This window comes from Heterodontus francisci, chromosome 4, assembly GCF_036365525.1.
Source record: "Heterodontus francisci isolate sHetFra1 chromosome 4, sHetFra1.hap1, whole genome shotgun sequence".
Classification (NCBI taxonomy): Eukaryota; Metazoa; Chordata; class Chondrichthyes; order Heterodontiformes; family Heterodontidae; genus Heterodontus; species Heterodontus francisci.
Window position 1 is genome coordinate 59,886,456 of NC_090374.1, and position 19,759 is coordinate 59,906,214.

Sequence of the window (19,759 nt, forward strand, 5' to 3'; positions counted from 1 at the left end):
GAGTGCTATACTGTTGGAGGTGCCATCTTTCAGACATTAAATCACAGCCCTGTTTGCTCTCTCGGATGGAAGTGAAATACCCCATGGCACAATATGACGAGGAGCAAGGAAGTTTTACTGGTATCCTGACAATATTTCTCACTCAACCAGCATCACTAAAATACATTATTGCTGTTTGCAAATCTTCTGCTGTATTTCTCTATATTACAACAATGACTACAAATGTATTTTTTTCTTTTCTCTTTCATATGGTATCATATGTTTGATGGGCCATGGTAATTGGTGCATGGTGCCTGGGCTACTCTTTAAATTACTGATGGAAGCTGCTCATTAAAAAAAAATGGAGGACAGTGAAGCCAAATTTAAACATGGAACAACCTGTTTACTCCTCCCCCACATAAAATGGAAAGAGAATATAACCTATATAAACACCGAGATTAGGAGAAATTTCTTCACTTAGAGGGTGGTGAACCTGTGGAATCCTCTACCGCAGAAGGCAGTGGAGGCCAAGTCATTAAATATATTCAAAAAGGAGATAGATATATTTCTCAATGCCAAAAGGATCAAGGGATATGGGGACAAAGCGGGAACAGGGTACTGAATTAAACTATCAGTCATGATCTTTTTTGAATGGCGGAGCAGGCCCGAATGGCCTACTCCTGCTCCTATTTTCTATGTTTTTATGTTTCCTCCAGTCCTACATCCCTCTGTTCCTCCAACTCTGGTGTCTTGTGCATCTACCATTTCCTATGCCCCACTATTGGCTGCCATGCCTTCAGATATCTCAGCCCTCAGTCCTGGAATTCCCTCTCTACGTCTTTGGCTCTCCACCTCCTTTAAGACCGACCTCTTCGACCAAGTTTTAGTCACCCTTCCCAATATTTCCTTTTTTGGTTTGGTGTCAATTTTTGTCCAATTATCTCTCTGTAATGCACATTTCCCTACATTAAAGACACTATATAAATGTAATTTGTTGCTGTTGTAAAGCACAAAGTCAATTTTATATTTGAAACTTTAGACTAAATTATACAGGCTAAATGTAACCTAACACAACCTCATACAACCATTTATTAGAATTAGATACAATGAACACAATTTTATTCGCATTAGGCCTGGATTTGTCACACAATGGCTCCACCTGCTGGTATTAATGCATTTTTTGTGCTTCCCATTTAAACATAACATACAGACTTTTAAATCAAGAAAAAAATGTTCTTTTGTTGGATGACTTGCTGGATGTCCCTACAGGCAGATGGATGAAATTCTAATTTCAAAGCTTCTGTTTAAAAATTGACAATCTTTGGAACTTTGGGTTTTGTTTTATAAGTATCTGAAGTCACTGGGATTTCTTCATAATCAGCGCTCATTCCTTTTATCCATCGGCCAACAGTTAAAATACAATTGCCTGAAGAATGAGAAACAGTAGTTAAAAACAAAATAGACCACATTAATTAAAAGAAATATCAAATATTTCAATGCTTCAAAAAAGGTACTCCATTCCGTGTATTAACAAGAGGTACTTTATGGAATAAAGTATATGGACAGAGCCAATCTTGTGGCAGGATCTATTGTATTCAGGATTGAGAAAAGTAGAAAAGCAGTATTTTATTTAGTATACTGGAATCAAATAATTTAGTCTTCTCTGGTAGAGGGATTGTGTGATTTACATGAAGACACTTTGGGACTGAAATCACTGGTGAGATGTTAACTATGAACTTGTTTCTATGAAATGCCTGATGGCTATTTTAGTAAATGTGTTAACCCATTTAGTCTTTGTTGAAGAATTGGATTTCCTTTTATTGCTTATATAACATAATGCAGTTTCAACTCTTGTAAAGTTCTGTCAGTGCACTTCCTATGGGCTCTGTCAGTAAGGTTTCTTTTTATGCTATTGCAGCAACTGTCCAAGATAACCAGCATGACACACAGCACTGAGCATAGAGATTTGATGTTCTAATAAATTGGGCTATGTAATATTGGGATGCTAGCTCTCTGTTCCACTTTCTGATCCAAGCCATGATGGTGTGGAAAGGCTCTGAAGGAATGCCAGAGAGGAAAACTGGGGGGGGTCATTTTCATCCAGGCTGTCCCTTGCACTTCTCAGCAAACAGATTAAAACAGTATTGATAGAGGCCGAGAGGGAGCTGCTTTCCTGTCTCTCTAGAGACCAATCAGTGTGTAGCTAGAGGAAACTAAGGAGAAGAGAGAGATTTCATACAAAAATTTGCAAACAGACAGAATAATGCAACCTTACTTGTGCTATCCCTGGAGTACCGTGCACAACAGCTAATATTTTTGTAGAATAGAATTTTTCTCTGTACTCTTGTTCCTAGATTTTATACACCTCCACCAGCTTAGAATAATTAGGTGGAATGCCAGAGGAAGCAGGATGATCCAACAGTGCACAGCCTTGACCCTGAGCTCAGCTTCAAACCCCTTTAAAAGTCAGTTTTACAATTGGTAATTGCTACCTCTGTCCTCACCTCACTGCTGCCAAAACCCTCATTTCATGCCTTGGTCACCCCCAGGTTCAACTTCTCAATACCCTCCTAGACAGCTTCCCAAGTTGCTTATTGATCATTTCCAATAGTTATTTCAACATCCTGGTCCTTGTTTAAATATCTCCATGGCTTCATTTCACCCTACCTCTACAACCTCCTCCAACTCCAAGTCTTAGCTTGCATCCTAACTCTTCTGAGTCACAGTCCTGCACTGAGATTTTCTTCTAAAATCCCTCCAACTTGTTATATCTCATGCACTTGCAGAAGCCTTCCAAAAATCTATTACCTCCCCAAATCTTTCCCCTAGTTTTGCTCAGTATGCAATAAGCCTCTGTGTGAAGGGCTTTGGGACATTGTGCTGCATTGAAATGCAAGTTATAGTTGTTGCTGTTTTAAAGTGTCAACATCAGAGATGCTGTAAAGATTGCTGATACATGAAATCATATACCATTATCAAACCATTATATTGGTGCAGCACTGAATTTTCCTTTCAGGTTGGAGCTAAGGTATATTGCTGAGAGCTTTACTTATCTTAGGGCAAGTGATTAGGTGCAGTATATAAAAGCAAAATACTGCGGATGCTGGAAATACTCAGCAGATCTGACAGCATCTGTGGAGAGAGAAGCAGAGTTAACCTTTCAGGTCAAGGACAGAAATGTGAGCATGGGAGCAGGGTGGTGAATTGAAATGGCCAGCAATCGGAAGCTCAGGGTCATGCTTGTGGACTGAGCAGAGGTGTTCCGCAAAGCGGTCATCCAATCTGCATTGGCCTCTCCAATGTAGAGCCGATCGCATTGTGAGCAGGAAATACAGCATACTAAATTGAAAGAAGTACAAGTAAATCGCTACTTCACCTGAAAGCAGTGTCTGGGGCCTTGGATGGTGAGGAGATAGGAAGTAAAAGGGCATTCCTGTCCTTGGCCTGCTGCAGTGTTCCAGAAAACATCAACGCAAGCTCAAGGAACAGCACCTCATTTTCCGATTAGGCACTCTAAAGCCTTCCGAATTGAACATTGAGTTCAATAATTTCACAGCATGACTGCCTCTTTTTTATCATTATTTTATTTTATTAAGTTTTATCATGTTTTAACATGTCCCTGCCTTAAACTTGCTTTTTCATGTTTGTGCTTTTGGACAGAGCTGTTCATTAATCTGTCATTAACACTCTCTCTGCACTAATGCTTCGTCTTTCACCACATCATTAGCACACTACCTTCGCCTTGGCCCCATGACCTCCTTGTCAGTTAATCTCTCCTGCCCTCTGCCAATCACACACCTTTCCTTTTGTTCTCATTTCCCCACCCCCGCTTCATGCTTAAAACCTATTACATTTCTAACCTTTGCCAGTTCTGATGAAAGGTCACAGACCTGAAACATTAAGTCTGCTTCTCTCTCCACAGATGCTTCCAGACCTGCTGAGTATTTACAGCACTTTCTGTGATTAGGTGCAGTAGATGATTTATCACTCAGATGCCAGCATTTTCATTGCCTCTGGTATTTTAATCCAAAATTGTGATACTCAGGTGAAAATCGCCCCGTGTAGAAATTTGTGGGCTGTCATGCCATGCAAATGACTTTTCCTAATCATACTAATTTTAAGTGTACAGCATTATACTTAATGCCAACATGACAGGATGCTTCATTCTCCACCAGTTATATCAGGTGATGAGCACAAAATTTCACTGAAACACACATTAGCATAATATTCTAAGAGCTGTTCTTGCAGTCCCACAAAGGAATAAGGAAAAAGAACTACAACACCCAAATTGCTTTACACAATCTCAGCAACGGTGTTCTCATTCATGAAGGGCAATTTTTTTATGTGCCACTGACTGTTAAAGTTGCTTGAAGTAACAACCATGAATTAAATTATCATTTGAAGTATATACTGTAATGACATGTTTCAAGAAAAAGGACTTCCTTTTCCAAGACTATCGATTTTAGACCTATAGTTGTTTGGTAGTACAGAACTTGAGTATGGCTTACCATGCAAGCTTGATGCCGAAATAGGGCAAATCAAAGGCATCCTGCGTGACAATCGCGACCTTGATCAGATAATTTCTCGCTGTATATTGAGCAAACTTATGAACGGGCCTAAGGCCTTTATTTTCAGCCCTGAAAAGTGTCCAGTCCACCTCAGATTACCCTGGAAGGGTAATGTATCCCAAAATTTTGAGCAACAGCTGTTTCACGCTGCTACTATGCAGTACAACATGTGTGGTGTTCGCCATTAACAGGATGCTGCAGTCAAGCCAAAAAGACATTCTGCCTATCACATAAATGAGTAATGTGATATATGAATTTCAATGCCAGTGTGAATCTAGTTATATAGGCCATACGTCCCAAACACAGCCTGATCATATAAAACAACATGTCCCTTCTGCTGTTCACAATGGGCAAGGTATAGGCCGTACCCAACCAGCGCGTGCTCGGAAAATTCAAACAACAGTGTTCAACATTAGATTCGATTCCGCGATTGGATAACATTTGCGAAATAATCCTCAGTGTGTTAAGAATTACGCTGACAACCAATTTAAGATTGTCAGTTGGGCTCGCAGTGTGGCGCATTTGCACATACTGGAAGCTACATATATTAATACACTGGGCCCTGTTCTTTGCAGACAAAAAGAACATGTACTCAAATTGCACCTGTTTCAGCTAAACAAAATAAGTGACAGCCATTCACTGATTCATTCCTCAGGGCAATGCCTTGACCAATCAGAGTCAAGCTACCTGGTTTAAATTCCAAACCAAGCTTGGCAGTTCACTGTCAGTCACCATAAATTGGTGCATTCTCCATGGAAACACCTCTACCAGTCAGAGTCCACTTGCCAACCAATCAACACTCTCTTCTCATACAGTATAAGTGTTGCTTTCCCTTAGAGTCATAGAGTCGTACAGCATAGAAACAGGTCCTTCGGTCCACCGCGTCCATGCCGACCATAATGCCTATCTATACTAATCCCACCTGCCTGCATTAATTCCACATCCCTCTATGACTTGCTCATTCAAGTACTAGGCCAGATGCCTCTTAAATGTCACTACTGTTCCTGCCTCTACCACCTCCTCAGGCAGCTCATTCCAGATACCCACTATTCTTTGTGTGAAAAATGTACCTCTTTGATCCCCTTTAAACCTCCTGCCTCTCACCTTAAATCAATGCCTCTTATAATTTTATATACCTCTATCATGTCCCCTCTCAGATGGAGTGTCATGTGGGAAAATGTGAAGTTGTCCACTGTGGTGGGAAGAGTAGAAAAGCAGATTACTTAAATTGGGAGAGAGTACAGAATTCTGCAGTACCAAGGGATCTGGGTGTCCTCGTACATGAATCACATAAAGTTAGCATGCAGATACAGCAAGTAATTAAGAAGGCAAATGGAATGTTGGCCTTTATTGGAAAGGGGATGGAGTATAAAAGTAGGGAAGTCTTGCTGCAACTGTACAGGGCATTGGCGAGACCACACCTAGAGGACTGTATACAGTTTTGGTCTTATTTAACGAGGGATATACTTGCGATGGAAGTAGTTTAGAGAAGGTTCATTGGTTGATTCTTGGGATGAAGGAGTTGCCTTATCAGGAATGGTTGAGCAGGTTCAGCCTATGCTCATTGGAGCTTAGAAGAATGAGCATCTTGACAGAGTAGATGCTGAGAAGATGTTTTCCCCTTGTGGGAGAATCTAGAACTAGGCACACTTTCAAAGCAAGGGGACTCCCATATAAGACAGAGATGAGGAGGAAATTCTTCTCTCAGAGGGTCGTTAATCTTTGGAATTCTCTACCCCAGACAGCAGTGGAGGCTGGGTCATTTAAAAAATTCAAGGCTGAGCTAGACAGATTTTTGATAGACAAGGGAGTAAAGGGTTATGGGGGAGGGTTGGTGGACAGGCAGGAAAGTGGAGTTCAGGCCACAATCAGATCAGCCACAATCTTATTGAATGGTGTCGCAGGTTTGAGGGGTCAACTGGCCTACACCTGTTCCTATTGTGGTAATCAGAAAATAACGGCGGTGACCTTTAAAGAAGGCATGGCGCATGCGTGACTTGTGCGCCGCTGAGCCCCCCGCAATATTACGCGCCGGGGCTCATTTAAATGGAGGGGGCGGAATGGCCGCCCCCTCTACGTTATTCGGGGCGGCCGCTCCGTCCCCAGCAGCAGTGTCCGGTGCCAGCGTGAAGGCGCCGGCACCATTTTTAAAGGGCTTCAAGAAAATGCCTCTTAAATGTCACTACTGTTCCTGCCTCTACCACCTCCTCAGGAGGTAAAGAAACATTCATTTGCCATTGAGTTTCCAATGTTCAATAAAAGATGAAAGCCCCTCTACCATTCTCCAACGACCACACACTTTATTTTAGGCTTTTCCCACCAAAAAAACTTTATTCCCAACCCAACCTTTCCCCCCCCGAACTTGGTCACCTTTGCCCTTCAACCCCTTCCCACCATCCCCTCAGCCAATAAAATAAGTTATCTCCGTACCCACCCCCCACACCTGAAAATTAAACAGCTCCCCCCTCCCCACCAGTGTATCGCCTTGAATCCCCAAACGGGGATTGGAAGGCGTGGGACTTCCGGCCATTGGCCACACTATCGGTGTTGAATGGCTGCCCGGTCTAGATAAGCTCATTTACATGTTTATTTAGAGATACAGCACTGAAACAGGCCCTTTGGCCCACCGAGTCCATGCCGACCATCAATCACCCATTTATACGAATCCGACATTAATCCCATTACCCTCTCACATCCCCACCTTCCCTCAATTCCCCTACCACCTACCTATACTAGGGGCAATTTATGATGGCCAATTTACCTATCAACCTGCAAGTCTTTGGCTGTGGGAGGAAACCGGAGCACCCGGCGAAAACCCACGCAGTCACAGGGAGAACTTGCAAACACCGCACAGGCAGTACCCAGAATCGAACCCGGATCGCTGGAGCTGTGAGGCTGCAGTGCTAACCACTGCGCCACTGTGCTGTGTTTGGATTAATTTTATTTGGGAAATGAACGCTCCGCCAGCATACGGCGGGGGGCCGCTCTCAGGCCTCGCCGCCGCTGCCAGTAAAATGCGGCGGGCCTTCTTGGCGTCTGAGGTCATGGCGGGCCTCTCCCGCAAGTATTTTACTTGCCGCTCCGACGTGACTCCCAACGTCGAGGGGCTGATAAAATTCAGCTCATTATGTCTAGTTATACCATAGCCAATAAATCCCAAAGTATGTACTCAAAAACTACAAATGATTACATATATTAATTCTACAAACTGTACTGCACAGTTCGTGAGATATCATTTTTAAGGACTCCCATATACTCATAAACAGAGCATACTGAATGCTCAATCTCTATATCCTCTCAGTGCTATAGAAAACCACACACTGCACAAACCTTACCTTAGCAACAACACTGCCCTCAATCTAAATGGCACCTAAACTCATTAAATCAAGCCTTGCACTAATACCTAGAAAAAAAATCATTGCGTTGCTGCCCTGAAAAGACGTGTCTTATAAGTCACTGTGTGTTATATATAGAAATAAGAATCTGCAACAGCTGAAATTTTCTTCATGAGTTAAGCTACAAGGATAATTTTCTGACATCGTGCTCTTGGCAGGGAAACTTCACCCACCTGGAGCATAGACTGGAAATTTAGGAACACACTGCACACAGTATCCCTCTGATTCATTTAAATATTCAGAAAATAACATGCAGCACGAGCCTGAATTTCTAATATGCATTCTGGCGGGTAAGACTCCTCAGCAGGGGACCAAATGAGGAACTTTATCCATTACATCCCGTCCTTGGGGATTTAGCTCTACAGTGAGGTCATCAAATACTGACAGCTTACAGAGACCCTATTTACACAATGTATAAAAATAGACTCACTTTGCAATATCTGGCTACAACAGAAATACTGTTTTGGGTTCAAAGTTGAAAATGCCACTTCCACTCTTTCCCCTCTGACCCAGATCTGGTTTCCTTAATACACATTAATTTTAGTCACAATAGTAACTAGTGTCTCAAAAATGTTACACTAGATCAGATAATAAGCAACAAAACTATTTGTACAGTTAGCAGTAAAAATGGTGGGCTGAATTTAGTTGAGCTCCTGACATTGGGCTGTGTGGCGGGGCACCAGAATATTGCTGACGCAGCGGCCCGCCATGGAGCCTGATGCCGTGATTGCCGAGCCCGATCTTCTCGGCAGCGGCGAGGCTCTGTGGCGGCACTGCCCTCCTCAACCCCTCGGCGACGGGACACAGCTTTAAATGTTTAAATAAAAGGACATAAATAAATTAACATACCTTTTACTGCGATCTTGTCGACTGTCCGTGACCTGGCGTGCGGTGGCCGACACTCACGCGCCTTCACTTTCCTGTCCAGGGAAAACTGGCGCCACTGAGGTGGGGATGGGGGGGAACTTGGGATTTTTAGTGTAGTGGAGAGGGGGCGGGGGATGGGGGAAACAGGGTCAAATCTGCACGTGCAAATGTAGAGTAGGGGTGGAGAAAGGGTGACCTCTGCACTTTGGGCAGTTGGGGGGTGTGGATCAAATATTAAATACAAGTGTTTTGGGGTGGGGGGGGGGTGGAAACTGGGCAGCCATTTATTTTCTTTGTATTGGGGGGGCATATGAGCCAAAAATCAATTCACAGTACGGGCTGGAACTGTGCATGCCTGGCAGGCCTTTAAAAATGGGACCAGCACAGAGGCAGCTGACGCTGTTAGCAGCGTCGCAGAGCCCACCCGTGCCACGTGATGGGGAGGGGGGCGGACTGCCCAGCATATGCAGATGAGCCGGCGCACGCTAGATCGCGGCAGCTCATGGCCCGCAAATGCGGGCCATCATTTTTTTTGCCTGCCGTCGCTCCCAGCAGCAGGAGAATAAAATTCAACTCTAAGTGTGTATCAAAGCTCTTATTTATCAATTATAGTTTGTCAGTTCTCTAGAGTCTACAATAAATTCAGAAAATGTTGGAAATACTCAGCAGGTCAGGCAGCATCCGTGGAGAGAGAAACAGAGTTAACGTTTCAGGTCAAAGACCTTTCATCAGCACTGGAAAAAAAAATCAATCTGAAACGTTAACTCTGTTTCTCTCTCCATGGATGCCTCCTGACCTGCTGAGTATTTCCAGCATTTTTCTGTTTATTTCAGATTGCCAGCATCTCAGTGTTGTGTTTTTGCTCTTGAATCTATATGTTGGGATTGTGCCCTTGTGAATTATGTAGGCCAAAGAATTTCAGAAAATTAAATGTAATTCATGCGGTATCATACTTACTCATGTTCTGATGGTCTGGGCAGTCCTTCTGAAAGTGCTCCACTGAGCCACACAGCTTGCAACAACGCCCTGTAAAACAGCACCATTTAGTAGAGGAATTCTCAAGTGTAGCTGAATGTCTTTTGCATTTTCAAAATATGAATATGTTTTACCTAAATTAATAACTACAAATTTTATTTTTGCATGTTTGGAATTTAGAAAACTACAGCAGGACTGGAAAGTTGCAATACACTATTATTCCAACAAATAAAAACTGCAGATTTAAATGACCAATGATACTTTTTTGCAAAGTCCAGCTGGAAAAGAAAAATTAAAGTGGGATGAACTAGGCCACACCAAAATTTCTGGTCAAATGGTTTTACACCACCCTATTTTAGTGGTCTATCATAAAATATACAAAGCTCCAACTTCATTAAATTAGCATGATTAACTTCATGACGCTCAGCTAACAATTCAACCTCAACAGCTATTGTTCTTCTTGCTTTATTCTTTATTGGTTCAAATTATATTTCAGCTGAATTATCAGTAAACTGTTACAATGTCAAAACAAAGTACCAGATAACCTATTTTTGTATTAAATAGGTATCATTATGGTACCAAACTGCCATCTCCAACATCAGAGTCTTAAAGGTGGATTTAACTTACAGTCATGGCATTTACATTTAAAAGTACCACAACCACCGTTAAATGTACCATGTGTTGCTCAGCTCTATTGACCTGGTAGGTCCCAGGCTTGATCCTTGGTCTATGTCAAGTAAGATGATCATACTTACAATAGCTATAATTGGTCACAGTGTTTCTGGATTGGAAGCATGGGAAAATGGGAAACCAATCAGATTGGGCTCCTGTCTCTCTGATCATTGTGTCAGTATCACATGAGGACAGAATTTGGTTCAGTTCCAATGGTGCTCACAGTGGAGAGCCTAAACTAGTATAGCAGGGCACAGAGGTGAAACAAGATAGTAGACTACTTGAAAGGGAAAGTAAACTTTAGACGCATAGGCAAATAGGTAAGTGGGAAGGTTGATAGAGGTCAAACAAGACAAGATTGTAAAAAAAAATCAGAATATGGCAAGCAGAGGCTTCAGTTATGAGGAGAGACTAGAGAAACTGGGGCTCATATCAATAGAACAAAGGAGGTTAAGAGAAGATCAAACAGAGGAGTTCAAAGTATGAAAGGCTTTCAATTGGATACTAATGTCTTTCATGCATGTTTCAATCTCTCCAAAGACAGAACAAGTAAAAGACTTGGTTTGGTGCAAATTGTTAAACTGTTGTATTTCACAATAAAGTGAACATGCCAAGCAGCTGTTCAGGTAGGATGACAGCAACTTGCATTTATATAGTACCTTTAATGTAGTAAAATTCTCCAAGGAACGATCCTTAAAAACAGAATTTAAGACTGAGCCACATAAGATGATATTAGGACAGGTGACCAAAAGCTTGGTGAAAGACATGGACACATCTTAAAGGTGAAGAGAGAGAGGTAGGAGGGACTTACTTAATTGCAATCCATACGACTTATCACCACGCAATAATATAAACAAAGAACGTGCTTCGTTATTGCACATTAGTGTGTGATCTTACTCAACTAATATAAAATGGTTTCTAACTATTCTCCAGCATTTCAACCTCTTTGCTTCAGCAAAAATCTTTGCAGCTGTTTAATAAACATGACCACCATTGTAGCATTTCTGTTTAAAAATGCCTCGCTGTTGATGTCTCTCTCTGTTTTATCTTTGCTGTTTACAGCTAGAAAGGGAAGGCCTACTAAACTCTCTGCCTGGGACCAGTGACTCTCCAACACAATAAGTGTGTGCCATATATCGATGACCAAGATAAGCTAATGAACTGTGCATTATCCATCCATGGGGAAACAATATCAAAGCTTCTTCATTTGCATCTTACCTAGCTACTGTCTGACCCTTTATTTTTAAAACCTGCATGAATACACCATGCTTTAAAACACACCATTTAGAAGTAACTGTTCTCAAATTTTTTCTATGGAAAAATGGTCAACAATGCAGAAATATGACAGCAGTATTTTTAGAACTTTGGCACCAGCCAGATGGGCTGTGATGGTCTTTTCCAGTCTCGTGCTTTCCTATGTTCAGATGTCTAGGTATACACATGGAGAATAACCTCATGATTCCAGTACCAGAGGGCTGTTGGCCCCAAAGAACTGTATCCCAGCAATTGACAATACCTTGGGAAGAGGCAAAGAAGATTGGAAAAAGAGAGTAATTAATTAGAACACAGACACATTGAAGTTTACAGTATGAGGTCATTTGGCCCATGATAACTATGCCAGCTTTTTACTTGAAGCTTTATGACCTTATTCCTGTCATCAAGGTTTGAGCAAAACCTACTGATCCAGTTGTATTTTAATCTCGATTCCTATTTCTTTTTTTACAATAATAAACAACACAATTTTATACAATTTTCAAGATATATGCTATTTTAAAATCATAAAACATGAATGACTTTAGCTAATTGTCCCAGCCCCGACTACATGCAAGCAAGATTAACTTTATACTACGGAGGTAGGTAAGAAAGTTGACTAAGGAAATGAAGGGCTTGTATTAAAGGATGATTTCTGACAGCTCAAACATCTGGCTTGTTCAAATCAGGTAGTTTATCTGTTCAACACAGATCAGTCAGGTTCCCTTTTGCACAGCCTTAGCAAGCTCCTTTGAACCATACATAAAACAGAAGAGAGTTTGTATTCTAAAACCACACATATTCAAATCCACATTTTGTGAAACTGCCTCTACAAAGAGAAAACATGCAGCTCCCAATTCATGGTATTGCACATGTGACTAAACAGATTAGCACTCCTGTCACAAAACTACTTCCTGCTTATTTTGAAAATAAGCAGTAATCTTCCTTTGTTCAGTCCATAAGAAGCAGTGGAATGGATCGCATGGATCAATGCAAATCAGTGACCAATCGTGAAGCATCTAATCTGATTATGTGGAATGACTGAGTCCCATAACTGCACTCTTTACAAAAGTGTTCATTCCAGTTCATCAATTACAAACAGTCAATCTTAGAATCATATGGTCTTTTGGTCAGATTTAGATAAGGCTCAGAAGCTCAAAAAACAGAGCACCTTCTTTGAAACCATTTCTTTGAATCTGTGTGAAGAATCAGCAACTTCAAATAAAGCAAAGTGTTTACTATAATTAAACTTGCCCTGTCTCCATTTTGTCAAACTGAACAAATGACCATCTCAATGACTCTTGATAAAGTGACACTCATTGCACCTTTGAAAACTACCATTTTCTTAATTTGCTTTTCAGGAGTTTTATAATTTTGCTTAAAGGAAAACAAAGCAGTTAAAATGGTTGAGCTATGTGACTTTAAATCAAGAGGCTCACTGGTATAAAAGTACAATTTGATGTCTTCAGATCAGGGAATTCTGATTGTTCTGTCATGTCTAGTGAGCTTTAAGTGTCAAATCTGCTGAACATATGGTTCAAGGTGCAAAGGTAGTGAAATGGCACTATGTTTGTATTAATATATGAGTGTGTTAAAGATATATATATATATTTATATATAGAGAGACAGACAGACTGACATAACCTTTATCCAGTACTTAGCAATAAGAGATCAAATGTCTTCACCGATCTAAGTTTTATGTAAGAGAATTACAGCTCTTAATAGGAATTAATATTACTGCATATAACTCCAAAAGGCATATGAATAGGGAATGAAGGGCTGTTTCAATTGGCCTTTTGAAATCTCTTGAACCTATCGATGGGAATATTTCAAATAAGTGTAAATCATATTTAAAAAAATAACAGCAACAAAGCTTAACACTGCTATATATTAAAACGCATAATGACTTCCATATAACTGTATTTTAGGCATTAATATCATTCCAACTATTATAGTTGGAAGTGGTGGACCCAGAGGTCAGTGCTGGCTTCAGTTTTCTGCTTGGTATACATAGACAATTAGGGCTTGAATTTTTTTTTAAAATTCATTCATGGGATGTGGGCGTCGCTGGCCAGGCCAGCATTTATTGCCCATCCCTAATTGCCCTCGAGAAGGTGGTGGTGAGCTGCCTTCTTGAACCGCTGCAGTCCATGTGGGGTAGATACACCCACAGTGCTGTTAGGAAGGGAGTTCCAGGATTTTGACCCAGCGACAGTGAAGGAACGGCGATATAGTTCCAAGTCAGGATGGTGTGTGACTTGGAGGGGAACTTGCAGGTGGTGGTGTTCCCATGTATGTGCTGTCCTTGTCCTTCTAGTTGGTAGAGGTCGTGGGTTTGGAAGGTGCTGTCTAAGGAGCCTTGTTGCGTTGCTGCAGTGCATCTTGTAGATGGTACTCACTGCTGCCACTGTGCGTCAGTGGTGGAGGGAGTGAATGTTTGTAGATGGGGTGCCAATCAAGCGGGCTGCTTTGTCCTGGATGGTGTTGAGCTTCTTGAATGTTGTTGCAGCTGCACCCATCCAGGCAAGTGGAGACTATTCCATCACACTCCTGACTTGTGCCTTGTAGATGGTGGACAGGCTTTGGGGAGTCAGGAGGTGAGTTACCTGCCGCAGGATTCCTAGCCTCTGACCTGCTCTTGTAGCCACGGTATTTATATGGCTACCTCAGTTCAGCTTCTGGTCAATGGTAGCCCCTAGGATGTTGATAGTGGGGGATTCAGCGATGGTAATGCCATTGAATGTCAAGGAGAGATGGTTAGATTCTCTCTTGTTGGAGATGGTCATTGCCTGGCACTTGTGTGGTGCAAATGTTACTTGCCACTTATCAGCCCAAGCCTGGATATTGTCCAAGTCTTGCTGCATTTCTTCACGGACTGCTTCAGTATCTGAGGAGTAACGAATGGTGCTGAACATTGTGCAATCATTAGCGGACATCCCCAATTTTGACCTTATGACTGAAGGAAGGTCATTGATGAAGCAGCTGAAGATGGTTGGGCCTCGGACACTCTGTAGTGACGTCCTGGAGCTCAGACGATTGACCTGCAACAACCACAACCATAACCATCTTCCTTTGCGCCAGGTATGACTCCAACCAGCGGAGGGTTTTCCCCGATTCCCATTGACCTCAGTTTTGCTCGGGCTCCTTGATGCCATACTCGGCCAAATGCTGCCTTGATGTCAAGGGCAGTCACTCTCACCTCACCTCAGGAAATACAATTGCTAAATTTGCTTACAACACTGGTTCTCAAACTTTTTCATCCGGGGACCACGTACTGGTCCTAATGCATCCGCTTTCGCTTGCCACTGCAAAAAACTCATCAGAATTAACGGGAAGAATGGCACTGCTTTTGATGAGACACCAATGAGGTGATATCTGGTTCCAGGCTGGAGAGATTCAGTCTCACGTCAGGCTCTACATTCAGCTGGTTTCTCTTCTTTGTTTTCCTATGCCCCACTCCAGAAGCTAGCTGAGTGCGAGTGCGGCTTTCGAGCAGAAAGATCTACCATTGACATGCTGTTCTCCCTTCGCCAGCTGCAGGAGAAATGCCGCAAACAACAGATACCCCTCTACGTTGCTTTCACAGATCTCACCAAAGCCTTTGACCTCGTCAGCAGACGTGGTCTCTTCAGACTACTATCAAAGATTGGATGTCCACCAAAGATACTAAGTATCATCACCTCATTCCATGACAATATGAAAGGCACAATTCAGCATAGCGGTGCCTCATCAGACCCCTTTCCTATCCTGAGTGGCGTGAAACAGGGCTGTGTTCTCGCACCTACACTGTTTGGGATCTTCCTCTCACTGCTGCTCTCACATGCGTTTAAGTCTTCAGAAGAAGGAATTTTCCCCCACACAAGATCAGATGGCAGGTTGTTCAACCTTGCCCATCTTAGAGCGAAGACCAAAGTACGGAAAGTCCTCATGAGGGAACTCCTCTTTGATGACGATGCTGCATTAACATCCCACATGGAACAGTGTCTGCAGGGACTCATCGACAGGATTGCGGCTGCCTGCAACGAATTTGGCCTAACCATCAGCCTCAAGAATATGAACATCATGGGACAGGACGTCAGAAATGCTCCATCCATCAACACTGGCGACCACACTCTGGAAGTGGTTCAAGAGTTCACCTACCTAGGCTCAACCATCACCAGTAACCTGTCTCTCTGTGCAGAAATCAACAAGCGCGTGGGAAAGGCGTCTGCTGCTATGTACAGACTGGCCAAGAGGGTGTGGGAAAATGGCGCACTGACACGGAACACAAAAGTCCGAGTGTTTCCAGCCTGTGTCATCAGTACCTTGCTCTAAGGCAGCGAGGCCTGGACAACGTATGTCAGCCAAGAGCGATGTCTCAACGCATTCAAAAATTGCTCTGACGGGAGAGGTGGCAGGACCGTATTTCCAACGAAGAAGTCCTCGAGGCGGTATTTGTTGTCCATCTCTAACTGCCCTTGAGAAGCTGGTGGTGAGTCATCTCCTTGAATCTTTGCAGTCCATGTGGTGTAGGTACACCAACAGTGCTGTTAAGGAAGGGAGTTCCAGGTTTTTGGCCCAGCGACATTGAAGGTAGAGTGATATAGTTCCAAATCAGGATGGTGTGTGGCTTGGAGGGGAATTTGCAGGTGGTGATGTTCCCATGCTTCTGCTGTCCTTGTCCTTCGAGAAGGCAGCTCACCACCACCTTCTCAAGGACAATTAGGGATGGGCAATAAATGCTGGCCTAGCCAGCGATGTCCACATCCCATGAATGAATAAAAAAACAAAGATAAGTGGTCAAATATTTGAATAAGAAAAAAGATTGAAAGTGATGGCAGAGGAACGGGAGTAAGGGGGTAGTTCTCTGAGTTGGCACATGCATGATGGGCTGAATGGCCTCAACGTGCTGTAAAATTCTGGTTCTGTGGCACTCTTTTTATGCAACTTCTGTTCATCTTATTGTATATTTTGGCAACATTTTCCTCAAGCCATGCTTTTGCTTGACACTGTCAAGTAATGTCAAGCTGTATGACATAATAACAAAGCAGCCATGGAGAATGATGCAAAATCCTGTGTCATGAATTTATCTGTCTGATCTACAGCTGAAGATCTCTGTTGTAAATACAAAGTATGATTTGGTATAATTTTAATGCCAGTCTATTTGCTGTTAAGTTCCTGCACTGTAGTGGAGCCTTTGATTGCTGTTTTCACTGAGAATGCTGCAGTTGCTGTTAAATGTGAAAATTGATTATACAATCAGTGAGTCCTCTCTCTCTGCCAGCTGCTCTCTCCTTTCTGGCTCCATCTCTTACTCTCCCCCTTTTGGCTCTCATTGCCCAGACACTAATTTGTTGTTGCACAGAGGCAGCGGTGCACAGTATAGTCAACTCACGTATTAAAATAACATTTCCCACTTTCCAGAGAGTTGTTCCATTAATCACTGCCCAGGTACTGCAGTGAGTGAGAAATTTGATTTTAATGAGTGTGCTGATTGTTTTACACTCTGTCAACACACCTCATCGAAACAATTGGTGAATGGGAAACCAGCCAAGAAAGACCAGGAGTGCCAGATCAAACCAGAAGTAGGTATGTACATCTAGAATGAGCTACCAGTAACATGCATCACAATGGATCAATTATAAGGTAATCCCTCAACCCAGAAATGATCTAAATTTGCCATCTTAATAGCATGCTTATACACCAACTGCAGAGTAAAACCACGTTTTGATTTGAGTAAGTCCTATCCTTACATGTTACAAACTGTATGAGTCTATAGCAAAAAAACCTACTGAAAGTTGAACATCAGATCTCTATGAGTAAACACATTTAAAAAAATATAAATGACGATATACATAAACTTTGCTCAGTTCAAAGTTGTTAATGTTTGCAGAAAGGTTTATAGAGGTTGATAGTGCAATACATAAATGAAACAGACAAATAAGTAGAACAATGTTATGATCCTGGGGGTCATTTGTTGTCTGCTTTCTCTTCATCAGTGGTCCTTGACAGATCTCTTACTTTGTATATTTCTGGACTTACACTTCTGCAGAGCTGGAATTCAGTGCTGTTCCCAGCTTAGAGTCTAATGTAAGTATCAATCTTGTAGTGCTTCTCTCCTTTTGTGGGGAAATGCCTAACATTTACTTGGCAATTGCCCAGAGAAGCACATTTGAAATCAGGAATCAATGTCAGTTATCACAGGAACAGACTTATGTTCCAACTCCCTTTATGGTGCAGTGTGCTTCAGCATTTTTGAGTGGCCGTTAAGGCAGACACTGCTGGAAACTGCTATCCTTGACAACGAGTTAGTGAATATCCACATGGTAGAGTAAGAAGGATGCTTCAGCATGGGGCAGGCATTCTAAAAATATGGTCCAGTTCACCAAAAGAAAGAATACAAGTGTTTGCTTTGTTAAAACCTATATTTATCACTTCCTAAAGCACGCAACAAAACAAAAATTTTCATGAAAACCTTCACATTAACAATGTAAACTAAACTATAGATCTGGCCCGTGAGAAACATAAATAGCAGGTTTTAAAACAAATATTCTTACCGTCTGCATATAATCCCTTTGGGTTGTCTGGGCAGGACCTTGACAGATGTCCCATTTCACCACAAATAAAACATTTAGCAAATGGAAATTCTCCTGCAAAATTGAAGCAATGGTCTTTTTTGAGAAACTTTGATCCATAATTTCAGAAATGTGCTAAAACAGGGAACATCATAGTTAAATGAGTTAGCAATCTATCCATTCACCTTTGGCCTGAATACAGCATAGATCAATATGAAAGTCTCCTCTCTCTGTTTATTGTTGGACATGTCAATTCATTTCCTATGGATCGTAGGCCCACAGTGCAACACTGCCCACAAACTGGCTCATTCTCATGTGGAGAAGCCATGGATTGACTGGGGTGGGGAGTAAAAAAAAAGGTCAAAGTGATGAGGTCGGGGACATTAAGGTTTGGCATTAAGGCAAGTTGATTAGATTAAGCAAAGTTTATTTCGCATCTGGATGCACTGTACGTGAGCTGGGAGTATTTGATACAAACATGAAGACAAAAATAGAAAAAGTGTTCTATACTTCAGCACTGACATCCCTTACTTTGTTAAGCACAAAAAATTAAAGTAGAAAATAAACCTTCCCTAAACATATGGAACAGAAAGAAACAGGAATGATTTTAAACTAATTTTTGGAGCATTTTGTTTTCAAAAATATCAGCACTATATTTGTGTTGTATTGTGCTTACACAGGGTGAATTCACCTCAAATTAGCAATTAGCAACTGAAGAAATTATCAGAGTTCTATTTAGTTTTTATTTGTATGTATCAAGGTGGAGAATGGTACATATTTGCTTCTTGCTTGCAGGATTAAGTATTCCCAAGTCAGTTATACCAGCGTCAGGAGCAATACACAGCTCTCTCCACGTTACCCTGATAATATTCTAAAACACAAAGTCAGCAAAGCACCTGCTACTGCACCAGAATGACATGTCATTACACACACTATCTAACTTTATAGTCTACAAAGTTACTAATTAGTATCAATGAACCACTTTCTGCCAATTTGTTTTCCAGAAATTGACAGACTATGGCCAGTTCAGCTCTGCACTACTCTTCTGAAAGATCCAAGATTATCATCAATAACAGTAAACTCTTATAATTGCATAGTTGGCATGATGGTTCAGTTGGTAACAGAAACCAGTAAATATCCAACCCAGAATATCTCAGGTTCAATACCCATTCTCTATTGAATAAGCTGACTTCATCTTGTGTAGTAGTTGGTATTTTACAATTGATCTCAGTGCCTGCTCCACAGGCTGAGACATATCAGCCAACATTCCAGCTCCTGATCACTATCCATTGGAGCCTGCTAGAAAGCACTCACATGTCGACATTGGATTAGGACAGGGTTTGGTTTGGCTGTGATGCTGCTTCATGGTCACTTAGGCCTGCAGCATTCAATGCCTAGACTCATAGGCAAAATACAGGATAGTGACTGGCACCCATGAAGCCATACCACAACATGAGTCTGTGTCTCCAGGAGGAGGTGAAAAAATGGTGATTGAAAA

At 41.9% G+C, this 19,759-nt stretch overlaps 1 protein-coding gene across 1 annotated transcript in view; it reads right to left on the reverse strand.

The window, feature by feature from the left end:
• Positions 1-283: 283 nt before the first annotated feature.
• The window catches only part of zcchc9 (zinc finger, CCHC domain containing 9), a 49,715-nt gene continuing 30,239 nt past the window's right edge, over positions 284-19,759 (reverse strand). The window contains exons 4-6 of the mRNA XM_068028827.1: positions 18,244-18,336; positions 9,767-9,835; positions 284-1,405 (exon numbers count right to left, since the gene is read on the reverse strand). Of these exons, the coding sequence (XP_067884928.1) occupies positions 1,284-1,405; positions 9,767-9,835; positions 18,244-18,336 (284 nt within the window). The 3' untranslated portion in view covers positions 284-1,283. The remainder of the gene's footprint in view (positions 1,406-9,766; positions 9,836-18,243; positions 18,337-19,759) is intronic.